Raw genomic sequence first — 24,924 nt, forward strand, 5'->3', positions numbered from 1 at the left:
GTTTCCTGCCTGAATGGTGTGTTGCGGCAGCAGAATCCCTGTGTGGGATTTGCTCTGCACATCTGTCTGCACAGCATTACAAATACACTGCACAAGTGAGGCAGCTGTTAACTTCATTTTTACCACAAAATTTACTTGCCTGGTTTAACCGCGGTGGTGGAAAAAGAAACTTTTATCCTGATGCTCCCGCTTTTGCAAGATTAAATAAGGGTAACATTCAGAACCTGACAAAAGCAATTGTATTAAGTTAGAGACTTTTGTTAGCGGTTAGCAGGGTTTTCCAGATGTTCTGATGACTGTCCTATAGACTGTTGTTAGCTGCGTGTCCCACTGTGTGTCACTGCTGAAAGCGATTGTGTAGTTGAATCCTCGCTGCTGATTTTTGCATTCACGGAGAAGCCCGTGCTTGCCCTGGAGCCACGGCTGCGCTGCTTTTCCTTCCCGCTGACGCTGAATTCTGCAGTGCAGCAGGTCCAGGCGGGGCCTGATCCTTATTGACCAACTATATGAAGCAAATCTGGCGTAAGTCAATCAAAGGGCTTAGGTGTTTAAGCAAGGCATGCAAATAGCAGTAGGAAGGGGAAAGTATCAGCTGCCAAGTGCTAGCCAGTAGCTTGTGGAAAACGGGGCACAAGTTTCCAACTCCCAACGTTCCTCTCCCATATATCCTGGTTGTGCTGTGTTGGTAAACAGGCAGATTCCCAGTTCCTCATTTGTTTTGGTTGTCCAGCCAAGGCCAAGGTAACTGCTTTTAACATGCCAGTGCCTCTGGTAACTTGTTTTGCTGCTGCTCTTCAATTATCGCCTCCTCTCGCCATCCTGACCGGAATGACAGATGTAGAGTTGTCCTGAAGATGGAATTTCTCTGCAAAGGCACCAGCTGTCGGAGCACATCTTGTGTGTCGGTGAAGAAGCAGCGAGACAGCTTAGTGTGTTGCAGCTGGCGGTCCTGCCATTTTCCACGAGGCAGGGAAGAGGACAGGCTGTATGGGATGTTTTGTACGGGAGCTGACAGGGATCTGCTTGCATTAATGACGAGAACTCGGCTGGTTAGCTTAGCACTAAATGCCCTTGTGACAATGGCTGGTACGAGGGGAATTCAAAATGGTCCCAGACCTGAGCTTGTTCAAATCCCGTTGAAGAAGATGACGACCCGAGACCACTAGCTTAGCTTTCATGAAGAATACTTAACTCCCCTCTCCCCTACCGTGCGAAGTATGTTGAAGTCTAGCGAGAAAAGCATCCGTGGCGATGGGGAAGGGAGCGCGCATGCTACAGCTCATCGCTCTCTGGTAGAATCCGCACCCAACCTTGTGGCACTCTGTTGAAGTTGGGTCTGTGGGAAATCACCTCCAGAACGCTCAGCTTGTCCAGCTCCACGGCAGGCACAGAGAACAGGTCGCTGACCAGTGCTCTGTCAAACGGGGTGGGAGTTCTGCGGCACGAGAAAAAGCAGACTTAGCACGTCACGAGGAGAGGTTGCGCACGTTGTAAGGGTGATTGATAGAAAAAGCAGGTCTGGATTTACTAACTCTGAGCCCAGCAGCAACCTAGCAATGCCTGTAGCAAATGACAACCCTCATCTTCCTCCCCAGGATGCCGTTAGAGACTCTGCTAGCCCAGCGAGGTGATTCTCTTGTACAGAGCCAACCTGAACTCAAGCTTTGGCAGGCCTGGAGAGTGGGGTTTGGTGCCTGAGTGTCAGTGGCTGTGCAGGGGACGGAGGAAGCGTGTTGTTACCTTTACTGAAGTCTCTTTTGACGGGCTCCGCCAACAGCAGTAGAGGTGTGCTGCGTGTGAAAGGGGTTAGATTAAAAGAGCAGGTGATGGTGACAAACCCCCTGGTCTTTAAAGTGACTCGTCCGCAGCTAATGTGTTCTGCTAATAGTGCTGCCTCCTGATCGCTCTAGCACATGTGCAGGCAAATGTCTTTCTCTTGGCCCCGGCTCCAGTCTGCCTTTTGGGACAGCTTCTCTTGAACTATGACTAACAGGAGGAGCAGTGCGGGGGCAAGAGCTGTCATCCCTTTCTGGAGAAATGCGGAAAGGGACCGGGGAAGAGAGTGCCAGCTCCCGAAAAGCCAAGAATGTTGGTTTTGGAGCAGCACACGGAGGCTGAGCTATCAATGAGGCATAGCTGGGAATGTTTGCTTTGGGAAGCGCTGCTCGAACATGAGTAACGTGGCACTGTTTTGCAACAGTGAGGAGAAATAAGGGGGGGAAAGGTAAATGAGAGAGGTTTGTTCCAGAAACTTTCTCCCTTCTGGGAAAAGACAGTCCTTCTCAAAGCTTGGTTTTCACTCTCTAAGGCAGCACACCTTAGCAAGGTGGCCGAAGGTCTTTGCATCACAGGCTGAACGTTTAAAGTTGGGAATAAATCAGTCTGCTTTAACGCAGTTGCTGTTGAGATGGTGAACTTGCCCTTGCCCTGTGACCCACGTGAGCTGTGCTGGGATTCACCTAGCTTTAGGCAAGACAGCTGTCTTTTCACTAGCCGATTTGTTCCAAAAAGCTTGTTTTTCTGCAGTTTGGTATTTGATGAACTGAGAAGTGATTTAAAAGCCAACAGCTTGGAAGATCATGAAAAGCCCAGTTAAAAGCAGATTGGCTCTCTGAATCTTCATGCCTCAGTGAAGAATTAGAGGAGGTGGCGAGAGGCTTGGTGTTAAATTAGCATCCATCTGTATTAAATAACAGTTCAAGACTTTAAATAGAAAGGCAGCATGTGAGAGGGGAGAAATGGTACAGGGTAAAGCATTATTCAGAAACATGCCCTTGCTTCAGTCCCTGTCCATAAATAAATACTGAGGCAGGAACATGGCTAAATGTTGAAAGAAAAGAGCCAAGTGTCTGCAGCAGCTCCTTGTTCTCCCCCTACGGCACCTCCTCGGATGTTACCGCTCCAGGAAAGCTCAAGATGGCTGAGTAACTGGGAAGGAGACCCTGAGGGAAGAGCTAACGCAGCTCCTTGGCTTCCCCACGCTTGTCCGTGGCTGCCGAAGGGTTCTTGTCCCTTCTGTTAACCCCGCCACCTCCTCCCTCTCTCCCTCAGCCCCACTCCAGCGCAGACCAGTGCGCTATCACGCTTTCACTGGTGTGGGAGGGGAAACATGGGCGGGGGGGTGAGTGTGCAGCAGCCGTGTGCTGTGCACCTCGCCAGGCTCCACGGCAAAGCCCCAGGGCTGAGGGAGAGGAGAGCGGCAAAGGGACGGTGGCAGCAGCATCTCAGCTCCGCCGGCGGTCGGGCTGATCTCTGCCCTTTGGGACGCCGTTCCCACGCGGAGGGGTTGCAGTCCCCTGCAGCCGCTTCTGCCACGCCTTCAAAGCGCAGCAGTTCTGTCCCCCACGACTCAAATCCAACCCCGGTGCGGGCTCAGGAAAGCTGCCATCTGCAGAGGCCCAGCACCATGGCAGATGGTCTGATGGGGAGCAGTGCTGTGTCCCGGTAGGGAGTTGCAGTGGGAGCTTGCCTGCTGGAAGATGACTTTGGCCAGGCCACTGAGGCTAACGTACTTTCATCCTCATGAAAGAGGCTTTCAGTGAGGAGGAGAGCCAGAACCTTGGTTTGCAGATTCCCTGGGATGATGTTCAGCTTAAAAGTTCAGTTCTCATTGTTCTACCTTGGGCTGCTGGTGCTTTGCTACCACCAGATCTCCATCTCCTGAATCCCCACCAAGCACCTTTCCGGAAAGCAGATTTTCCTTGGCAGTCTCCACTCCAGGGTCCCAGCCTCAACTCCAGTGTAATTTGGAGGTGCGAGGAGGCACAGCAGCCGTGCTCCATTGGAAGCAGCCGCAGGGCATGGAGCTTGCCAGGCTGAGCCACCAGAAACTCCCCAGCCTGGAGACTTCAAACTCAAGCAGGTGTTTGGAAGGAATCTGGTGACCTCTTAGCACCTTGTGGGAAGATTAACCTTATACCCCCACAGCTTCCAGCAGCAGCTTGGATACCTTCAGGAAATTAGGAGAGAGACTTGGCAGTGTCTGTGCTGTTCCTCCACCCAGCCCAGAGCTGAGCCTGGCTGGGAACAGCAGCAATTCCTTCTCCAGCATCACGTGCATGAGAATTATTCCTCCCAGATTTCATCCCTGAGGCTACCCACTGAGATCAAGCTGCCTAAGGCTGCGCAAGCCTGGTGGTGGAACTGAGAGGAGATCTGGGGAGCTGCTGGAGGCAGGGACCTTTGCAGAGGAGCCACAGAGTTGCTCCTGAGCAGGAAAAGAGCAACCCAAGCCCTTGCTGCTCTCCCGTGGTGTATAAAGAGGGCATGGACCGTTGTGTTTCCCTGGCAGGATGGTAGGGGCTTCTTGAGGCTGAAGGGCTTTAGCCAAGGGATGGACAGGCTGGCGGTGCCTGCTCCTCGGCCAGTGTTACCTGTTGAAGCTCGTGAAGTCCCATGGAGAGGGTCTCACGGGCGGCTGGTTCTCGCCATGCACAGCATTGTCCTTGTCACTGAGGAGCTCCTGCCACGGGGATCGGTAGCCCTTGGGGATGGCAGTGATGTTGAACTTCTCTGGGGGGACTTCTTTGAGGGGACCCGAGTACCCTGCACAGGGGGGGAGACAGCATGGGCTGCCGTGGCCACAACCGGGCTGGGGCAACGTGCCAAGCAGGGGAGAAGGGGCTGGGAACAGCCCTGCCTTCACATGGCCACGGAGGACCTGCTGCTGGGGGTAGGATTACATATATATAACATAAATATATATTTATATATATAAAAACTCTAGGGGAGGGTTCTGGGGAGGACCCCTCGGCAGGCAGCAGCTTGCTGCCTCCAGCCCCACATTACTGAGATTACAACGATGTCGGCTTTGGGGTGTAGGTGGCATTTACCCGGGGCCAGAGCGTCGGGGTTGAGGACTTTGCTCATCTGCAAGACTTTCTCTGTCTTCTTGGGCACTTCAGGGGGGCCGCCCTGGGGTGATGCTGCCACGTGGAGCTCGGAGTGATAACTCTGCTGGCCCCCAGCGTCCTCCCCTGCCTGCGGAGGGGAGAGTCAGCAGGCACGGGGAGCTCCCCCTGCCCCGGTTGGGACTCAGGAGGCTGTCGAAAGCACCTCGGAGCTTCCTCCACCTACTCACCGTCCACTCGTTTGGCGTTCCCTCTGGGTCACCTTTCTCGGTGCGGTGTGAGCCACCTGCCCCCTGCCCTGGGAGCTGCAGGAGGTGAAGAGAGGGGTTAGTGTGTGCAGACGGGGACCGGCGCCAGCACCTTGCTCTTCGGTGGATGCTGAACCTGATGCTTGCCCATCTCCATGCCCAGCCCACCAAGCCATCTCTCCTCTCCCTTCATCTCGGCGTAGCAGGCAGCTGAGCGTGGCTGCCCTGCTGAGAGACCCCCAGCTCCGCCAGGAATCGCTTCCCTGCAAAGGCTGCGAGAGCCGGGGAAGGGCTGTCCCACTCGGAGCCGGGGGATGAGCTGCTGACCCACCTCCCTGTAGCCGCTGGGATGCTCAAAGATGAAGCGCTGCATCCGCCTCTGGCGCTGCTGGAAGAGCTGGGAGCCGCGGTTGTTTGGCAGGGAGAGCTCCTCGATCATCAGGTCCTGCGCCACGCTCACCTTCTTACCCAGGTCCAGCCGGGGCACTGGGGAGGCCAGGGGAGAGCACAGCCACAGCTGAGGCTGCTGCAGTGCTGGGGGGACCCCTGCCCAGTGCAAGTGCCCCCTCACCAGGGTCCCTGTCGCACGGCTCGACCATGCGCCCGCGCCGGGAGCTGTGCCTGCGACCGGCGTTTCCTCGGTGAGGGGAATTGTCAGGGAGTTATCTCAGCTCCAGAGGCTCAAACAGCCTCTCCTGCCCCCATGCATGGACCCCTCCAGCCTTCAACACGCAATTGCTGCCCCTTGGGGCTGTAGTGCAAGAGGGGACCAAGAAAGCAGGCACAGAGGCCCTGGGGAGCGGGGCCAGTGGCCTCAGCCACAGCTGGGTCTGGCCCCTAGGCAGGGCAGGCAGCACTGCCCTGGGACTGGTGGCACCCCCTGAGCCCCCCTTACCATCTTCAGGGCCCGGCCTCATGATGGTCATCACTTGCTGCAGCGCTCCTGGGGCAGCTCTGTGGGAGGGGGACGGATCCTGCCCGGCTGAAAGAGAGAGGCAGCCCCAGGGTGACACCAAGCACGGGGACACATCAGCCCCAGGTGTGCCACAGGGAGAGGCCAGGCTTTGGCTCAGCATCTCCCCCAGACAGCACCATCCCTGAACACCTCCCCTGGCCAGCATCATCCCCACGCTACTCTCCATTCCCTTCAACAGATGTAGGGAAATGTCCAAAGCATGCCACCCCTCAGCCCCTGCATGTTGTCTTTCCTCTCTGCCTTTCTTTAGGGCAGCAAATGTCCCCAGTTCTGTCCTTGCCTGCAGCAAACTGGTGTCCTCGTGTCCTGAGCCCCCTCGGAGCAGCACCCGCTGCCTGCAGCCTGCCGGGCGAGCAGGGGCCCTGGCTGCCCCCCTGCCAGCACCTCCGCCTCAGCAGAGCTATTTTCGGCCACTGGCCCTGAGGGTGCGGGGGCTGCAACCCTGACCCTGCCGGGGAGCTGGCGAGCCCAGCCAGCAGCAAGACGGGGCGTGGGGTCACTGTCCCCACTTACGGGGCTGGGTTGCTCCTTAGCTTCCAGCTTCATCGCGGGGAGGTGGCTGGAGACCAGCTCTGGTCTGAGCCCCCTGGGCTGCCCACCCACAGCAGCACCCTCCCATGCGGCTGGGATGTTCAGCTGAGCAAGTACAAGGCTTGGCCCTGTTTGCTGCATCTCACGTCCCTCGGCTCGGGCTGAGGCTGTGCACCTTCCCCTGAGAGCCCTGGAGAGCAGGGGGTCCCTGCAGGGCTGTGGGTGCCCGGCACGCAGCTCCCTGCCAGCTCTGAGTTTAACGTTAACCATCTGCACGGCGAGCATGGGACCTGCGCCCTGTCCTTCCCTCGACCCCCCCTCCAGGGAGACCATACCCTGACCCCCATTGTGGCAATGTCCCCACTGTCAAGGCTGGGATGTCCCCAAGCCCCGTGCACCCACCCACCCACTGACCCCAGCCCTACCTGGCCAGGGGACGCTCCAGACGCCGGGGACCGAAGATGCTCTCCTGCTGTGCTGGGACTGAGGCCGAAGCCAAGCTGCAGCCACCAGCGCTCGGTGGCCCCGGCTGGCCCTCTGCAGCACCCCCGGGCTCCCTGCCGCTCGCCCCAACCCGTGCTGGGCTCCAGCCCAGATGCCAAGGTCCGGCTGCGGGACAGCAGTTATTTCTGGCTGAGAAAGGGGCGGAGCAGGGCTGACCCTCGGGGACCGCGATGCCATCACCCCGGCACGGAGCAGGGCTGACCCTCGGGGACCGCAATGCCATCACCCCTGGCACGGAGCAGGGCTGACCCTTGGGGGCTGCAATGCCATCACCCCAGCACGGAGCAGGGCTGACCCTCAGGGACCGCGATGCCATCACCCCGGCACGGAGCAGGGCTGACCCTCGGGACCGCGATGCCATCACCCCAGCACGGAGCAGGGCTGACCCTCGGGGGCTGCGATGCCATCACCCCGGCACGGAGCAGGGCTGACCCTCGGGGACTGCGATGCCATCACCCCGGCACGGAGCAGGGCTGACCCTCGGGGACCGCGATGCCATCACCCTGGCATGGAGCAGGGCTGACCCTTGGGGGCTGCAATGCCATCACCCCAGCACGGAGCAGGGCTGACCCTCAGGGACCGCGATGCCATCACCCCAGCACGGAGCAGGGCTGACCCTTGGGGGCTGCGATGCCATCACCCCAGCACGGAGCAGGGCTGACCCTCGGGGACCGCGATGCCATCACCCCGGCACGGAGCAGGGCTGACCCTTGGGGGCTGCAATGCCATCACCCCAGCACGGAGCAGGGCTGACCCTCGGAGGCTGCGATGCCATCACCCCGGCACGGAGCAGGGCTGACCCTCGGGGACCGCGATGCCATCACCCTGGCATGGAGCAGGGCTGACCCTTGGGGACCAGGATGGTGGCCATGCAGCAGCAGCAGGAGGTGCCATCTGCCACGTGTGCCCAGGCCACCTTGGGGACGGATCGGAGCCAGGCAGGCCAGGCTGGGTGGGATAACGGCAGTTTATTTCTGAGTTGGGTATACAACTATGTGGCGAAGGCGGGTCGTGGTGGCTGGTGGAGCGAGGGGGGTCTGTGTCCTGGGAAGGGCAGGCTGCAGGGCAGGGGGATCCCAGGCAACAGGGATGGGCTGGCTCCAACAGCGTGTCCCGGGGAAAGGGAAGGGGTGATGGCGGCTCCCTGAACAGGGAACGTGCCAGAGCCCTGGCAGCCCAAACACATCCTCCTTTCTCGGTGCTGGTCTTACCGGCACCAAGGCCCTGTGCTCTGGGTGGGCGGCTGCGGTCACTGCCGTAGCATCTCCTGGCACCCCAACTGGCTCCTGCTCACCCCTGGGTGGGGACAAGTGCTTTGGGGACCCATTGCCCTCCTGGGCACCCACTGCTCTCCCCAGGCTCTGCCACATAACTGTATCCACCCTGACACCCTCCTCTCCCCATCACCCCTCCCAAATCTCCTTCTGACACTGCTGCCCTCGGGGGGCCTCTGCCCACCCCCCCAGCCCTTGCAGGGCTCCCTGTGGGGACACCAGCTCATCCCCGAGACACTCTGAGCATCGCCTCCTGCACCGACACCTCCTTCAAACCCTCTGCAACCTGTACCGCTTCCTTCGCCCCCCCCCACCTCCTCCCACCCAGCGCCTGCTGGTCCCCGTGTGTCCCTCCATCCCGCAGGGGTGGGGACAGGGATGGGGTGAGCCTGGGGATGGGGACAGTGACAGGGTACAGGATGGGGCTGTCCCTCTTTGCCCGTGCAGGGCGGGAGGGCACCTGTAAATGGTCCCCTTGACGTGGCAATAAATAACTTTGGCTCTCTTTCTGGTCACCAGGGAAGGACATGGGGAATTTCTTTGGGAAGGGTCAGAAGGAAAAAAAAAAAGACAATGAAGAACTGGGGGGCTGGAATAAAAAATTAACTTTTCCTCCCCAAAATCTGGTTTCAATTGAAACCAGCCAGATCTGGAGGCTGGGAGAGGCTGGGAGAGGTGCCCATGGCACCTGCTCGGTGCTGCCCACCCCTCACCGGGTGCGCCGTGACCCGGCGGCAGCAGCACTGGCTGTGCCACCCCAGGAAAGCAGAGCTGCGGTGACACCCTGGGGTGACACCTCGGCACTGGGGACAGGGGGCTCGCAGGGGACCACCGAGCCCATCCCCATCCTGGCTATGTGGCACGGGGCCGGCTGGTGGCCAGGGGCTGCGGAGGGAGGGGGCGTGCTGGGGGCTGGCTCCCCCCGCTGCCTGTTCTGCCTGCTCTGCCTGCTGACCATGCAGTCCTGCCCCGAAAGGTTAGGGTGGTAAAAATAGAGTGGGGCCATGGGATGGCGGGCAGGCGGGAGGCACCTGACCCTGCTGGCATGCCGAGGGGCCACGGCAGCTCTGCCAGGGAGTAGGGATGCCGGTTTTTGGGGATCTCAGCCCCGAGGGTTGGGGTGTTCCCAGTGGGGGATCAGCGGGTGGCATCGCCTGGACTGGTGGGGCCAGGGAGAGGGTGGCCCGGCCAGGGCTGGCTCTTCTAGGAGGTGCAGGAGGCCCCCGAGGGAGCCCCCCGGCTTCAGCCGCAGGCTGCTGGTCCAGCCCCGGGGGCAGAGGTTGAAGCTGTGGATGCCCGGGCTTTTGGCCCCCGAGTCTTCGGAGTCGAGGGAGACGTCCGAGTCCGTCGGGGACCGGGAGGTGCAGCGCTTGGCCGAGGACCGCCCGCCCACCACGGGGGATGGCAGGGGGCTCTTGGGGCTGGGGGAAAGGCTGGGGACAGGGCAAGAGGACATGCTGGGTGGCAGCAGGAGCTGGCGACCCTCTGCCCAGGCGGCTCGGGGCATCCCGGGGGAGGCACAAAATTGGGGGCCATCTGCCCGGGGTGATCGCAGGGGGCTTTTGTGGGTGGGCGAGGGGCTGCCCAGGCTCCCCAGCACGCTGCTGGCAGCCTGCAGTGCCGGGGTTCTGGAGCTCTCCGGCCGCGCTGGCCGGGGGGACTGGGGCAGGCTGGGGGGGCCGGCAGGGATGGGGGTGAAAGGCCGGGAGCCCTCCGGCCCCACGGCTTTGGGAGAGGAGCTCTTCCTCCGGGCAGCGTTGATGATGTTCCTGGCGAGCCGCGCTTGCATCTGCCGGCTGGCCCGGGGGTCGGTGTCCTGCCGAAGCGGGGACAGGGACCTCTCGCTCCACGGAGGGGACGTGGGGGGTCCCTCGTCCAGCTCGGGAACCGAGGCCGGGCTGGCCCAGCCGTCCAGGCTGCCCGGGCGCCGCGTCAGCCGGGGCGTCCAGGTGGGTGAGGCGGGGAGGGACGGCCGCCTTTCCTGGAGGGGGACAGAGAGCGGGTTAGTGCTGGCACCACTCGGGAAGATGAAGGGACAGGGGCAGGATTGGTGCCGGGCAAGCTTCGTGCTGGCTCAGCCCCGCGGGAACTGGGAATGCATCCTCGTGCATTGCGCCCCCTGCAAGGGCTCCCCAAAAATGCATTTGCCTCTGCACCCCCTCACCAGCCAAGGAGGTCGGGGCAGGCTGAGCCTGCAATTAATCACCCTTGCCCAAAATATGACCCAAGACCTCTCACTATCTGCAGCTTCCTAAAGCCTCCCTCCGGGCGATGCATGGAGACCCCCCTGTGCCGCCCTGGGGGTCCATCGCCCGGCAGCTGCTCCCCAGCCAGCAGGAAAGAGAAGAGCCAGGTCTGACAGCGCAGAGAATGTATTCAGAGAGAGGGAAAAAAAAACCAGGAGAAATAAAAGCACAGTTGAAAGGCAACTTGTTACCACGGGGAGAGCAGTGGGAGCGACGGATGGGCAGAGACATGGCCGGACCATGAGCATCAGGCTGGGCATCACCAAGCGGCCCTGCCCTCGCCTGCCCTCCTCTGCCCGGCACATCCCTCGCTCCCGGCCATGCCAAGCAGCACTGCCCATCCCCAGCTCTGGCACTGAGCGTGGGGAGGGACAGGGACCCCGTGGTGTCCCCGGTCCCGGCATCGTGGAGCTCTGCCGTTCCCCCGGAGATGTGGCTCTTCCTCTGCAGTGTGGAAGCAAACGAGGACAGATCCTGAAGGAGCAGCAAAAGAGACAGGAGCAGGCACAGTGAGGCAGAAAGGCAGTGTGTCCCCTCCGGGTTTGCTTTGGTAGGAGGCCGATAGGAGCCGGCAGGACAGAAGGGCTGCAGGTGAGCAGGCAGAGCTGGCAGCTGCCGGCTACAAGAGCTGGAAAGGCAGGAGGCGAGGAAAGGACGGAGCCAGAGATGTGATGCTCCATACAGTTTCCAGGTGAGAGAAGAGAGAAAGCGCCGGTGGCCCCGCGGGACAGGCAGGTTCCTGACGCTCTTTGGGATCCTGCGGGTTCTATGGTCCCGACTCTTGCCACCTCCCCGGGACCCCTCGGCTCCCATTACACCGGGGGCTCGCCCTCATCCCGGCACTGCAGCCTCCCAGCTACTTCTTTTTTCTATTTCCTTTTCTTTTTCCCCCTTTTTTGTGGTTGGTTCGGCTTTTGGCACACCCATGAGCAGTTAGGGAGGACTCGGCTGGCGGAGGGAAGCCTAAAACCCCCGCGTTTTTCTCTCCACCACTGCTACTTGTAGTAAAAAGAAGGTTTCCACACCTGCGGCTCGATGCCGGCATTCCTGGTAGAGTAGGAGGGCCGGGGCGCCTGGAAGCCTCCCTTTGCTCGGGGCGGCAGCAGGCGGCACGGGGAGGCCAGCAGCACCTCGGTCGGGGCTCCGGGACCAGCACGGCTGCCGTGAGTCAGGGGCAGAGCCCCAGCGGCGCCGGGGAAGGGGCTGGAGGTGGTCTGGCCAGCACTGGGCACGGCGGGGGGATGCCAAACGGAGGAAGGAGGCAACGGAGAGGTCGGGCAGGAGGTTTGCTGGGGGTAGGGGTAGGCGTCGGGAAGAGAGGGTCTGGGTGGAGGCATCTCCCGGGGCATGGACCTCGCTGGCCCCTTGGATGGGGAGAGAATGAAGAGCGAAGACTGGAGCTGGTAGGGCTGGTACTTGGAGATCTCCAGCTCCTTCTGCGAGACCTCGTTCTCCATCAGGTTACTGCCATAGAGAGATGCTGGGGGGGTTTTGGAGGGCCTGGAGGGACTCTTGGAGGGGTGTCTGGAGACCATGGGCGACAGGCAAGCGTTGGCATCATACTTCCAGGAGGGAGGCAGGGACATGGTGGGCGATGGGGACCGCAGCAGCTCGGGCTGGGAAGGAGCCTCGATGATGAACTTCTCCATCCTGGATTGCCGGCGGGCGAAGAGCTCAGCCCCCTTCCCTCTCGCTTCACTGAGGTTGTGGCTGGGCTGCGGCTTCGGCTTGGGCTGGACGGTGGGAGACTTGAGGCAGGAGGACCACGCCGGAGCATCGTCAGCCGGCGGGAGGTGCTGCCCGCCCCTGGCCATGCTGTTGGGGACAAAGTTGGCAGCTTCGGCCCCAAGGTCAAAGGGCTCGTCCTCAGCACTGGGCTCCCCCTGCTCCTTCTGCTTCTTCCTGCTGTCCACGCTCTGAACCAGATCCAGCAGATCGGGGTTGGGGCCCAGCTTTGGCTTCTCAACGAAGGTGAACATGGACTTTTTGCCAGCTCTCCGGGCGGCTGACTCCTCCAGGATCCCCGTTTTGGGCAGGGGGTTCGGTCCGCTTGCCCACAGCCCAGGGGGGGACCTGGCAGCATCTTCTGCTCCCGGGGTGGGTACAGGGCCGAGTAGGCAGGGGGTGAGCGGACGCGGGTGAGCGGTGGGGGGCTGCTCAGGGTCTCCGCGTAGGTGGGTGGCGGGGGCAGCTCAGCGGCAGGGGGTCCCTCTGGGGGCTGGCCGCTCAGGGGGGACGCCTGGATGCCGAAGGGTCTGGCCGTCCGGTTCTTCACGGGCTTGGGCTTGGCCAGGGTGAGATGGACCTCGTAGTACTGCCGGCCCTGTGTCCCGTTCTGCTGCCGGCTGGCCGGGGATGCTGTCCCTGTGGCCGTCCCCGCTGGTGCGCTGGGCACCTTGCCGGGCACCTTGCCGGGCACCTCACCATTCTTCCCCTCCTTGGGGCTCTGCGGCAGGGCAAGAGCTGCTGTGCTCAGCCCCGCAGGGGCTCCCACATCCCCGAGCCCCCCGCCCCACTCTCCATCCCGCTGGCCACCCGCTCCTGCACGCCGTTGGTGGCAGCCGATGCCATGTTCTCCTTCAGGTAGATGCTAAGCGGGACCTGCTGGGCTTCAGCAGGCGGCTCCCGGCACGGGGAGGCATTCGCCCGCAGCCCCTCTCCTGAGGTGCCGAGCTGGTCAGGCTCCGACTTCGTCCCCTGCCCCTCGCCCTCCTCCATGGCTGCTTGCCAAGGCCGGGGCGTGGGGCTCAGCGGCAGCCCCCCGCCATGCCCGGCCCCGGCGAGCCCGTCAACGCGCTGCTTGCGGCGGTTGAAGAGCAGGACGCCCTTGGAGCTGGGGCCGGGCGCCGTGGTGAGCTGTGCCGCAATCCTCCGACTCCGCGCCTTCGCCTCCTTCAGCTCCTTCTCGGAGAGGCTGGCGCTGCGGGAGAGACCTGGACGGAGGGGAGAAGGGGGTTAGGGGTACTCAGCGGGGATGTGGGATCTCAGCCCTCCCTGCCCAGGATGAGCAGCCCTTCCTCCAGGTATCCCCGGCATCCCAACCCCTTCCCCAGCAGCTGGAGGAAGGCAGGAGGGATGCTCCAGGGCTGGGGTACACAGGGGGGATATTGCAGTCCAGGGGTGATGGGGACCCAGCACAGCCCCTGCTGAGATGCTGAGCCGGGATGGACAGACAGCAAAGCCCAGGGGACACCCAGGAGCACTCAGGACCTTTCCTCCCATCCTACCCAGTATTTCGGCTGGGCTCCTCGCTCCCACCGCGGTGACCGTATGGGAAAGGAATTTCTCCAAGGGCTTCGGCAGGTCTCAGGTTGCAGCTCACATGGTTTTGGGCCCCGGCTCGAAGAGGCAGCAGGCAGGGAAGGGGCCAGCGCGTGTCCCCCGGCCCTTCACCCCAAATCCCAGCACGATCAGCCCCGAGCGGGCAGGAAAGCAAACCCAGCATCAGCAGGGAGATGCCAGCTCGCTACAACCTCATGGCAAGGCCGGTGGCCAGCCCCATCTGGGGACTGATTTATGGAGCAACACGAGATGGCAGCAGCTGACAGAGGCTGTGCAGATCCTGACCCACCGGACACAGACACAGCCCACAGCAAGGAGCCAACCTCATGCCTTGGGAGTCTATGCAAGTGCTAAAAGCAAAGTGCTAAAAGCCCACCGAAAGCCCCGCGGCAAGCAGCCGGAGTGCTGCTGGGCTTCTCGTGTGCTGGCCAAAAGGTCAGGGCGCCAGCCCTTCCCGAAGGCCAAAAGGATGTGGAGCTGCCGGGAACGCATTTTCTCAGGGTGAGCGATTTCCTACGAGCTCGCCCTGAAGCTCTGGCGGGAAGGGCAGTGTCCCTGGCCCTGCCGAGGCCACTGCTGGGGGACAGACACCAGTGCAGAGCATCAGCGTCACCCCAGCACCCACCAAGGGTGCAGCCCCTTCCCCAAAGGCGCTGCCGGGATGGCTGTGATGTGGTGTCCCCGCTCCAGCCCCGGCAGGGAGGTGGGTGGCCAGGGCTGCCTGCCCCAAGCCCCGCTCCCCCGGGCGCCGCCAGTACCCACTCCCCTTCCTTTCCCATCCCTTCCCTTCTTCCCTTCCTTCATGTGTTTCTCATTTTCTTGCCTTCTGTGCTGCTTGGGAGCCTTCCAGGATATTTTCAGCAGTGGCTCAGCCTACCAGCGAGGGAAGGGATGGATGACTAAGCCAAATCCTTCCAGCGAGCCCAGGGTAAAGCAGGAGGGCTGCTGCAAGCTGGGTATCTCCGCTTCCTCACCCTTCATCCCTCCCACCTCCCTCAGCACCCAGCAAGTCCCTGCCCTGGCCCCAGCACCGCCAAGGCGTGCAGGATGGCCCTGCCTTCCCGGAGGGGCCGGAGAGGAGGAGGAGGAGGGTGGATGAAGCCTTCAGGCTGCCTGACAGGAGTGTTTTGGCTGGGCATGGGGGAGAGCAGGCAGAGATGCCAGTGGAAACTCTCTCCTGGAGACAAGGAGCCCGTCTGCAGCGGCGATGCCGGCGGCCAACATCTCCCCCGGTTAGCGCCGGCATTGTTTAATGCCCCATTTCTATTTGCTTTGGCGGCAGCACAGAGCGGGGCCGTGGTTTCCTCCGGCCGGGCTGGCTGGAGGGCGGCCAGCACCACGGCTCCCACTCCACGGGGTCACCCTCGCCGCCTTTATCTCCGAAACAGAGGAGAAATACGGCCAAGGAGCCGTTGAGAAACAAGCCACAGGCTCCAGATGTCTGCGAATTTTGTGCTCCAAGCTGAGCATCCCCGCTTCCTCGGAGGCCGAGGCCGCCTAAGAAGCTGAGCTCTCGGCGGAGCCATTTCGCAGCCTCTCGCTCTTGCTACTGCTTTTTAACAGCAACTGAGGGGCCCTGGGGGATCTCCTCCATGCTGGAGGGATGACTCAGCTCTTGGCCAGCCCGTTCTTGCTTGGACTAGCCGCCGGATACATTCCCGTGTAGCCAGGACCAGCACCGGGATTTGTCCCCCGGGGTTTTACCCCCAGGTATCCCCATTCCTTGCTGCTGCCCTGGGCACAGGCATCCCTCCGGGCCAGGGGGTGCTGCCGGGTGGGAGCCTCCTGCCTGAAATCCTCCGCTTGGCATTTGCTCCCAGCATCGCCTTGCGGACCTCCATCCCCTACGCTCTTCCAGCAGCCCCTCTGCCCCTGCCCACCTGCTACCCGCCATTCCCAGGCTGCTCCACCCCAGCCCACTGGAAATTAATCCCTCAGGATACTAATGGGGATGCTGGGGGTAATAATTGCTCTTCAGATCCAATGTTTATCACACAGATGGAGAGCACCAAAGCCTCCGGCGGGCCAGAGGAAATTGCAGAGAACAACCCTGTACACCACCCTGCTTGCCCAGCTGCACACAGCCCGGTGGACGGACGGATGGACAGACGGACCCTGCAGCCCTGCAACCTGGCTCTGCAGGCACTATTGCAAACGTGCCTCATCATCGCTCGACCGAGGGTGACACGCCATCCCCAGCCAAAGGACAGGGACCACCTCCCTCCCCTCTCTGCTCCAGCCTGAGCCGCGGGATGAGGTTTTCTTGACCTGATGCGAGAGTCTTTAGCCATCTGCCACAGTGGCCAGAGGGACCCCGTCACCCCGCGTGGCTCCTGCACCCCTCGCTCCCCTCCTGGCCGCAGGGAACATCTCTTCATCCTTCCCCACCATCCCCTGCCAGCCGGGGAGCCTCGGGTGGGCTCTGGCTGGGTGCTTTCCCCCGGCCCCAGGCAGACAGGAGGGAGCTCAATGCGCTGAAAATGTCCAGGTGCTGGGGAGGAGGAGGAGGAGGGGCACGGGGCTGAAGGCAGCCCGAGCAGCATGGGAGGAGGCGAAAGCAAAACTATGCACGGCCGAGGGTGCCGGGGCTCGTGCAGCACTGGAAACTGGCTTCCGCCCATTAACAGAAGTCCAGTCCAAAATCCAAAGGGTGACCGGCTCTTCTCGCGCTCTTCCACTCTTCCTTCCTTCCTCCCCATGCCGTGCACCGGCTCGCCACCACGCTGCCCTTCGGGAAGGAAACGTCTCCCCTCTCCAAATGTCCTGGCTTCTTCCAAGAACAATGAATCCAGCTCCACCGGCCATCTCCGCTGCCGCATCTCCGTGTTGGGGGGTCCCCTGGCAGCCCCCAGCCCCACGGTCCAGGGATGCCGGGGAAGGAGATGCTCCCTGTGCCCCGCAGGACTGCTGGACTCCCAGCACACATGAGCAGCCGGCCACCGGCCACCGGGTGCTATTTCGATGCAATGCACTTCAGCTCTGGCCAGAGAAGCTATAGATCTCTATCTATATATTTATATAGGCACTTGCTCCATAGGTTTCCCGTTGCTCCAGGGGTGACTTCCAGCAACATCCCCCAAGCGCAGAGCTTGACAGCTTCTTACCAAGCTATCAGTCATCCTTCCTGCAGCACATACTGTGCTCTCTCCTCCAGAGCGAGGATGATGAGGGTGATGAAAGGCATTTTTGTTGCTCTCCCCTCCTGGCCCGATGGGAAAAAAAAAATTCCTTCCAGCTCAGCTTTCCATGCAAAGGATGGGTCCCCCTGCAGAGCGCTACTGCAGAGCATCTGAAGTCCAGCCAGCAAAGGCTGGAGTCACCATCCAACCCCAAATGACGATGAAGGATGTATCAGACCCTGCTTGTGGCCCGCCCTGCCCTGACATGGACTCCAAGAGCTGGAATGAGACGAGGATTTGGCCCCAAATTGCAGGGAGGGGAGATACCCCAGGGCCCTCTGAGCTGACCGATTCAGTGGAAGTTGCTGGTCTTGACGTGGCCGGGATGTCACAAGAAGAAAAACAGCGACTTGGAAGCTGTCACCTTGCAGGTGTGGGTGGCTGCGAGCACCAGGCGTGGTGGTGAGAAGTCCTTGTACAGAGAAGCCAAGAGGTACCAGAGTCCCGGTGGGGCCGGCCGGGATGCAACAGGCCATGTGAAATCTTGGACTTAAGGCTGGCAGGTGACTCCAAAATCTATCCCTAGCCTGCTCCTGGGTCGGACGCTTGGCCATCCCAACGCTGCAGCCCACCTTGGCTGGCTCGCAGGAGGATGCTCAGGATGTCCCACTGGGCCACCGACCGGCCCCAGGGCTGTCCAGGGCCAGGCAGAGCATGGACCAGAAACCCCAAATCCACCTTCGCACAGTGCAGCAGCCGCTATCCGTAACGCGCAGGCACTTTTCCCCCTTTCTGACCATTTCTTGGGCGGCGGCAAGTCAACCCAAATGGTGCCTCTTACTGGCAAAATCCCACCGGCAAAACCCAGCATTAAACGGAGAGAAACCCCATCTCTCCAGGGGACACACGCTGCTGCCGTGCCACCTCCCTGCCACGAACCCGAACGCACATCTACAGCCGGGCGGTGCTGGGGAGGGGGGGATCCGGTGTTTTCACCCAAACATTGAGGGCTTTGGACACCGAGGAAATGTAAGCAGGTTTTTTGGCAGAGAAGCCAACTGGCCTTTTGCCCCAACTACAGCTGTGCAGGATTTTTTACAATGCGCACTAACTCGCACACATTTAAGTCTGCGCTTCCCTCCAGCTCCCAGAGTTATCCCAAATAATCTGCTGCTAGGAAAACAAGGAGGGTAGCACAGACAGGCAGTCGAGCTAGCTAGAAACAGATACGATTCAAACATATGGATAAAAATATGACTATTTTCTGCCTCATTCCCAGCTTCCAACCCTCCTATACCCCAGATATAAAAACCTCCTTGAAGTTTTTATCCATGCTGTCTCTGCAGACCCGAAAAGCCCCGGCTCAAGCGGTGGGTACCGTGGTGGGAGCAACCTCGCCTTCCTGGCAGGACGCACCGTGCTGGGCCTCTCCTCGCGGGCGCCTTTGCCAGTGACAAAATCTGGCACAGCGAGAAAATTCGATGCGCTTGCAAGTTTTCCCTGCGCTCTGTTTGCAAGGGCTTTGCTGGATTTGGAGCTGTTTGCCTCCCCATGTTCCTCCCAGCTTGCAGCCGTGCCCCTGCCTTGACTGGCACTCAGCACCCAAATCCTGCCAAAAATGGCCCCGCAGTCTCCAAGCAGCAAGCCCTGGGGCACCCATCTCCCACCCAGGGGGAGTAAGAGAAGGGGCTGGAGGGGGTTTAAATTTTAATGGGGGCTGGCTGCCCTGCCCCAGCCCCGCTTCCCCAGGGCATGCCAAGCCAAGGGGATGCAGCGAGCAGCCCCAGCCCTGCATGCATCCACGCTGGGGAAGAAGAGGCTGCTGCTACCACAGAAGTGGAGGCAGCACCTTCCCCCAGCCAGCCAGAATTAAGCTTTTAGCTTTGCAAAAGGAGGCTGGAGCCGGGCAGACCTCCTCCAGGCTGCCCTGCCATCCATCTGCCCGGCGCGCAGCAGAGCCAGCCCATCCCATGGCCGGGTACCACGGGGACCCCATCCTGCCTGGCAAGTGAGTCCCAGCCCCCCTGCGCCCGTCGGTGCTTGGACTTGCCGTGACACATCCCGGGCTGCCGGGGCTCTGGCGACAGCCCCACCGGGCTGGTGCCATGAGCTGGAGGTGCTGGCCTGGTGAGAGAAGGTCATCTGGCTCGGCTCGGCCCCATCGGATGGACTGAGCGGCAAGGGGAGCGGAACGAAACGAGGCCTTCGCCTGTCCCTTGCACAACCCGTAAGGGATCCGTCCCGCTGGCTGCCAAGCTGGAGGGACAGACCTCGTGCCTCCAGAGCCGGGTGGCACGGCCAGGGGAGATCATGTCCCCGTCGTGGGGGACAGGGGACATTGCTTGGGAAGACGCTCTGCAGAGCTGGGAGGTGTGACCCTGCCGAGCCCCGGGGGGGACCCCCACATCCCCCCATGCCCCCCTGCTGTGCCTCCCACGCCCCGCACCGGACCCCCGGGTGTGGGCAGAGGGAACCAACACTCGTCCGCCTAATTTACCGAGAGAGAAACCCCGCTCAGCCCTCGTCTCCCCTCCGGGCTGTGTGCGGCTCCACTCGCCTGCCCTTCACCCACCATCAGCACCCCACGGGGGGTGCTGAGCGAGCACCCCCGGACCCCCATGCACCCCAGCCCCCCCCCCCGTGCACTGCCAGCCCCCTGCATCCCCAGATCCCAGCACACCCCTTGCACGCCCTCTGCTCTCCCACCCATCCCCCCGCTTCTGCACTGGCACCCCCCGGCCCCCCCCAGTCCCTGTCCCGGCCCCCCCCCGGGCCGGCTGCCCCACCACCCCCCCCGACACCCCCAGCCCCGCAGCCCCGCCCGGGGGCAGCCGCCACCTCCCCAGCCCCGGCCCTACCCGCGGTGCCGGTGCCGGTGCCGGTGCCGCCGCCGCCCCTCGCAGCCCGACTGCACCGGGGAGGAGGCGGCGGGCAGGAAAGTTGCGGCAGCTCCGCCCTCGGAGCGGGGCCCGGGGGGGGCGGCGGGCGGGGGCCGGGGCCGGGGGGTGGTGGGTCCCGCCGGCCCTGCCCCTGCCCGCCCCGCCCGACCGACCGGACGGGACGGGTCCCCCTCCCCGGCGGCACCGGCAGCCGCTCCGCAGCCCCAGCTGCCCCCGGCGGCCCTGCTCCGCCGCTTCCCGTCCCGGCTGGGTCTGCCCTGAGCCCGCTGCCGGGCTGAGAGCAGCCCGGGCATCCCCTTGCCCAGCCCGGGGCATCCCCCTTACCCAGCCCTGTGCATCCCCCTTTCCCAGCCCTGCGCATCCCCTCATTCCATCCTGGGGCATCTCCCTTTCCCAGCCCTGCACATCCCCCTTACCCAGCTCTGCGCACCCCCTTACCCCAGCCCTGAGCGTCCCTCTTACCCCACCCCTCACCCCCTTTCCCTCCTCCCAGCACTGCTGGGGACCCGCAGCACCTTACGTTTCAGACGCTGGCGGGGACGCGGGGCCTCCCAGTGCTGCCGGTTTCCCCAGTGCCTAAAGAGTTGGGGCACTTGGAGCTGGGCAAAAATCCAGCACTGGTGTCACCACCCTGGGGACCCCCTGGAAAGAGCACCAAAAGCCCTCTGCGAGGGGGGGTCGGCTCCCAGTGATGGGGGGACAACAGCCCTGAGCGAGATGATTCCTGGGGAGCCAGCATCACCTCCCACCTCCACCACCCCGCTCCTGCTGGGGCTGCAGAGCTCCTGGGCACCGCTGCGGGTGGGACCAGCCTCACCCCCTTCCCGCGTCTGTCCACACCGCAGGATAAGCTCTTGGCCTTATTTTTTGCCTTTCTGATTTCGTTTCTTCCTGCCCCTCTTTGCTTTTTTGTGCTTTTCTGGTTTTTGAGGGAGACTGGTGCTGGCTCGGCAGCCCCCAGGGAGTGAAACCTTCCGTTTATTTGCACACCAGACAGAGAAACCAGTCCTGCCTCCTGCATCTCCCAGCCGCTGCCTCTACCTGGGGCTGCTGCGCTCCCCAGCCTGCCCCGAGAGGTGCCAACCAGCCCGGGCCGCTGTGCCGGATATTTGGGAGCAGCCAGCCTGGCCTTGGGCTGCTGGACGGGTACCAAAGGGGCACCTGGGAGGTGCTGCCTGGGTGGGTCTGCACCGCTTGGGGGGGGCACCCGCTTGACTCCCGCTCTCAGGGCCACCTCTGCACGATTTTGGGTGTGGATGGATGTACCCCTTTCTCTTGCAGGAGCTGCATGGGGCAGGGGTTCCTGTACCCCCAGCCAGCTAAGGAGAAGAGGAGCAAACCCCCGACACCTCCCAGGGATGCTCGTGCAAACACCCTGCTGCAGAGGCAGCCGCAATGCCACCGGCACTGGGACCTGCCCTTCCCTCCCTCCTCTGCCACCAGCCCTGCTCTGAACCAAACCTCTCCTTCGCAAACCTGCAGGGTTTTTGCAAGGTCCCGGCGCTGCTGCCGGCGCTCAGGACCCTTAGCGACATCCTGCCCGGAGGCTCTGGAAAGTCTGACGGGTCCCGCAGGCAGCGGCTGGTGGTGATCTCACTTGGAGGGGGAGGAAATGGGACAGACAAACTCTTTCCAACAAACCTGTTGAGTTACTTTAAAATTCCAGGCTGGCAGCAAAAGTGCTGGATGGCGGCTCGGGTTAGGAAAATGCTGAGCCTGGACAGAGTCAGGCCTGACCTTTCCCCGCTGCAGATCTGCCATCCCAGAGCAGAGTGAGAAATGGGAAGACTATTTGGGTCCATCTGGTTTGTGTGCTGAGCCCTGAAACACGACGCCCGTACGGCCGGGGGAGCTGCTGCGGCAGCAGTGAGCCAAGGAGCTTGGCTGAGCTTCCCAGCCCTCATCCCGTCCGGGGAGCCGCTGGCTTTGAGGATGTCTGACACCCCAAAAAGGAGGGGGACAGATTCTGGACACCAGGTTCATGTCGAGCATCCCCAGCCGGTCCTGTCCCTCCCCATCCTGGGGGCTGCTTTGGGAAAACCAGGCTCTGAGCAGAGCGGCAGCATCCGATAATGCCGTCCCATGGGGACAGTGGCACACCTGCCTCGGCGCCACATGGCAGCTGAGATAACAGCTGGGCAGGAGCAAAATAGAAAGAAGGGTGGAAGCGGGGTTTAAAAATGGGTCCGATGCCTGTAAGAGGATGGGTCTAATCCTGCGGGAGCATGTCCCCCAGGTGGGGAGGTCCGTGGTAACCCTAGATATGTGCCTGTATTTGTGTCACCGTGGCCAAGGGGACAGTCACAGAGGGGAACGGCTGTGAAACGGGGCTGTGAAGCGAGGCGATGGCAGAGAACATTGTAGGAACCAACCGGCCTGAAATAAAGCGCTTAATTTTTAAACCAGGGGCTGAAAGAGAGATGGCCCCAAGCCACGTAAGGAATGCTTGGCCATCCCTGCCCCGACCGACTGGGGAGAGGCGTCCCTGTCCCAGGCAAGCACCCCAGGAGCTGGCCCTGATCACCCCCGTTTTGGCAGGGTCCTGCCAAGCCCCAAGGCCAGGGTGAGGGCTGGGAAGCCCACCCCACTCGTGTCCTGCTTGGGGTTCAGTTGAGCTCTTGGAGACCGCAGGAATCTGCCGCTGCCTTCCCACTCCCCTCCCGAGAAAAGCCACAGATTCCTCCTTATTTTTAAGGCCAGAGAGATCATCTCAAGCTAAAAAAGTCCCAGCGGCTCGGCCGGGAGCCTGGGACCTCTAACCCAGCAGAGGTCCTGCCCTGGGAAGAGCCGGGCGTTCCCACCGCCATGCTGGGCCACGGCAGCCCCGGCCCCAGGAGCACGGCAGCGCTTTTCGGGGTGGGGGACAGTGGCTGAAGGGGGTTTCTCTTACCTGCTTTCCTCAGCTCGCCGGCTGGGTTGATGAGGACCCGTTGAATCTTCACCACTTTCCACTCCTGGCTGGGGTCGGCCGTGGGGCTGGCTGCTGCAGGGGGCAGCTCTGGGGCAGAGCCGGGGCATTTTGGGGGGAGTGCAGGCTCAGCCACCAAGGCCAGGCTGCTGTCATCCAACGAGGGACGTGGCATGTCCCCGTTGAGCCCCCCAGGCTCCCGCCAGCAGCTCCCGCTCGCTTTCCCTCCTGATGGCCCCGTCCATCCCTCCCGCTCGACTGTCTTGGGGGTTGGAGCATCCCGGAGCTGAGGGCACCTCTGCCCCCCTCTGCTCCCCCTCTCCTGCCAACAGCCAGTGTCCCCCTCGGTGTCCCCCTTGACCGTCCCACAGACAAACGGGTTTTGCGCAGCCTCACCAGGTGTGGGGCAGCCGGCCTGGGTTTGCAGGCAGGGCTGCCGGAGCCTTGCCTTCAGCATCTTTGCTACTTTCCTTCGCTGGCACGCCACGGCCTTTCAAACCCGCTCCGCATGGCCAGGGGGCTGCCTCCTCCCCGGCAGCATCCCTCAGAGCATGGGCAGCGTCCGAGAGGGAAGATGGCCACGTGCTGGGCACGAGCCCAGCTTTACTCCTCTTGCAGGCAGGAGGACCAGGCGCGATGCCACGGGAGCAGGCAGCTTTCGGAGACCCAGCCGCAGGGATTTGCCTGGAGGACACACGTCACCAAGGAGGATTTTGCAGGAATCTCTCTTGTCTAGGCGGGCAGAGGAGCAGCATCTAAAGACCTGTGCAAAGGGAAGGGGGAGCATTGAGGATGCTTGTGCATGCATTGATTTCCTCTGGCTGCAGCCAGAGGAGCGGCTCGCAGTGTCCCCAGCCTGGACTCCAGGTCCAGCACCGCTCCCCACAAGGAAGGACCCCCGAGATGCAAACACTCCCTAACAGCTCTTTTGTAAATGCCCCCCACCCCAGCAGCCCCCCCAACGCCACGCTCACCGCCCCAGCACCCTTGCCCATCTGTCCTCACCCTGGGGACAGCACCCAGGGCTGGAGCCCGGTGCTTGGCTCCCTTTGCTTTTGCAGCCCAGACACGGCTGCGGACACCCGTTTGTGGCCAGCACTGGGGGATGGTTGCTGCTCAGGAGGTGGGAGCGTTCAGGGAAGAAGCCCGTTCCCTGTGGATGGGGTTTGCTCAGGGTTAGCAGGCGCCCTGGCTCCCACCTCCATCCCGCTGGAAAGCAAAATTCCCAGCATCCAGCTAACAAAGCTGTGTTTAACCATTGAGTGACTCACGCGGCGCCGGGACAAGCGCAGACAGACCCGCTTCCCTTCTGCCAAGCATAAATCCTGCTGAATGACGAACGCACACACTGACACAGCCGAGAGGCGAGGTATCAGCTGGGAGAGGGGGATGTCATCGTTCCCGGGACAGGATACGGGTTACAGCATACGGGGGAAATTCCTGTGCCATGAGTCCTCCGCAGCCGCTCAGCGCAGCGTCGCCCAGCCCCGCTGCAAGGCTGGGTCCCAGGGAAGTGCCCACTGAGCATCACTGCTGCTGGGAGACCCACAGAGCTCGTGGCACACGGACTGTGATGGATTTCCCAGCCTAACAGCCAGCCCAGGAGGAAAAGAGGTTTCCGCTCGACCCAAACCCTCCCTGAGTTATTGCAAGGTTTTTCAGTGAAATAAGAAAATGCACCAGGTCAACGCCACAGGTTGAGCTCAGGCAGGAATACACCCTGCAGCTTCATCTGGGGCTCGCACAGCTCGTCTGCAAAACTTTTCCTGTCCTTAGCAAGGTTATTTTGGAAACAAAGGCAGATTTGAAAACAGCCAGTGAAAGCTTTGCTGCCGAACAGGCTCTCGGGCATTTCCCAAATGCAAGGTTGCATGTTTTTTGAGAATGCCCAAAGGAAACCTTCTGCCCTTTCTGAAATCCTTCCTCCTGCCTTGCTCACCTGAAATTATCCAACACGGATTTGCAAAGAGATCCTGGGGGGAAAATGTCAATGTTTCTCTCTGAAACAGGAATCTCACCCTGCTTTTTACGTAACTTGGGGCCCCAGTAGTCGCGGGAAGCCACCCACATCTTTCCTTAGAAACAT

General features: G+C 61.8%; 2 protein-coding genes across 2 annotated transcripts; both read right to left on the bottom strand.

Annotated features, from left to right (window-relative positions):
- Positions 1-1,272: 1,272 nt before the first annotated feature.
- On the bottom strand, positions 1,273-6,024 carry MYOZ3 (myozenin 3). The gene is made up of 6 exons (XM_050905629.1): positions 5,995-6,024; positions 5,430-5,594; positions 5,081-5,155; positions 4,833-4,980; positions 4,374-4,545; positions 1,273-1,435 (listed from the first exon to the last, which is right to left on the bottom strand). Exons 1-6 carry the CDS (start codon positions 6,022-6,024, stop codon positions 1,273-1,275), a joined length of 753 nt encoding a protein of 250 aa, XP_050761586.1.
- Positions 6,025-8,067: 2,043 nt separating this feature from the next.
- SYNPO (synaptopodin) lies at positions 8,068-23,013 on the bottom strand. Its single transcript, XM_050905623.1, is given in 6 exon segments — positions 8,068-9,614; positions 9,616-10,364; positions 11,655-12,683; positions 12,686-13,075; positions 13,141-13,562; positions 22,821-23,013. Coding segments are annotated over 6 exon segments (2,811 nt in total). The 3' UTR covers positions 8,068-9,586.
- Positions 23,014-24,924: the final 1,911 nt, after the last annotated feature.

This window comes from Gymnogyps californianus, chromosome 14 (assembly GCF_018139145.2).
Source record: "Gymnogyps californianus isolate 813 chromosome 14, ASM1813914v2, whole genome shotgun sequence".
NCBI classification, from domain to species: Eukaryota; Metazoa; Chordata; class Aves; order Accipitriformes; family Cathartidae; genus Gymnogyps; species Gymnogyps californianus.

Bases quoted from the DNA above. Each gene is read 5' to 3' on its own strand.
- MYOZ3 (XM_050905629.1), bottom strand. From the start codon at position 6,024: ATGACCATCATGAGGCCGGGCCCTGAAGAT. The intron at 5,595-5,994 runs GGTAAGGGGGGC...TGCTCTCCCCTG, and splicing joins TGAGGCCGGGCCCTGAAGAT to GCCTCCCCAGTGCCCCGGCT. The intron at 5,156-5,429 runs GTGGGTCAGCAG...CACCTCCTGCAG, and splicing joins ATCCCAGCGGCTACAGGGAG to CTCCCAGGGCAGGGGGCAGG.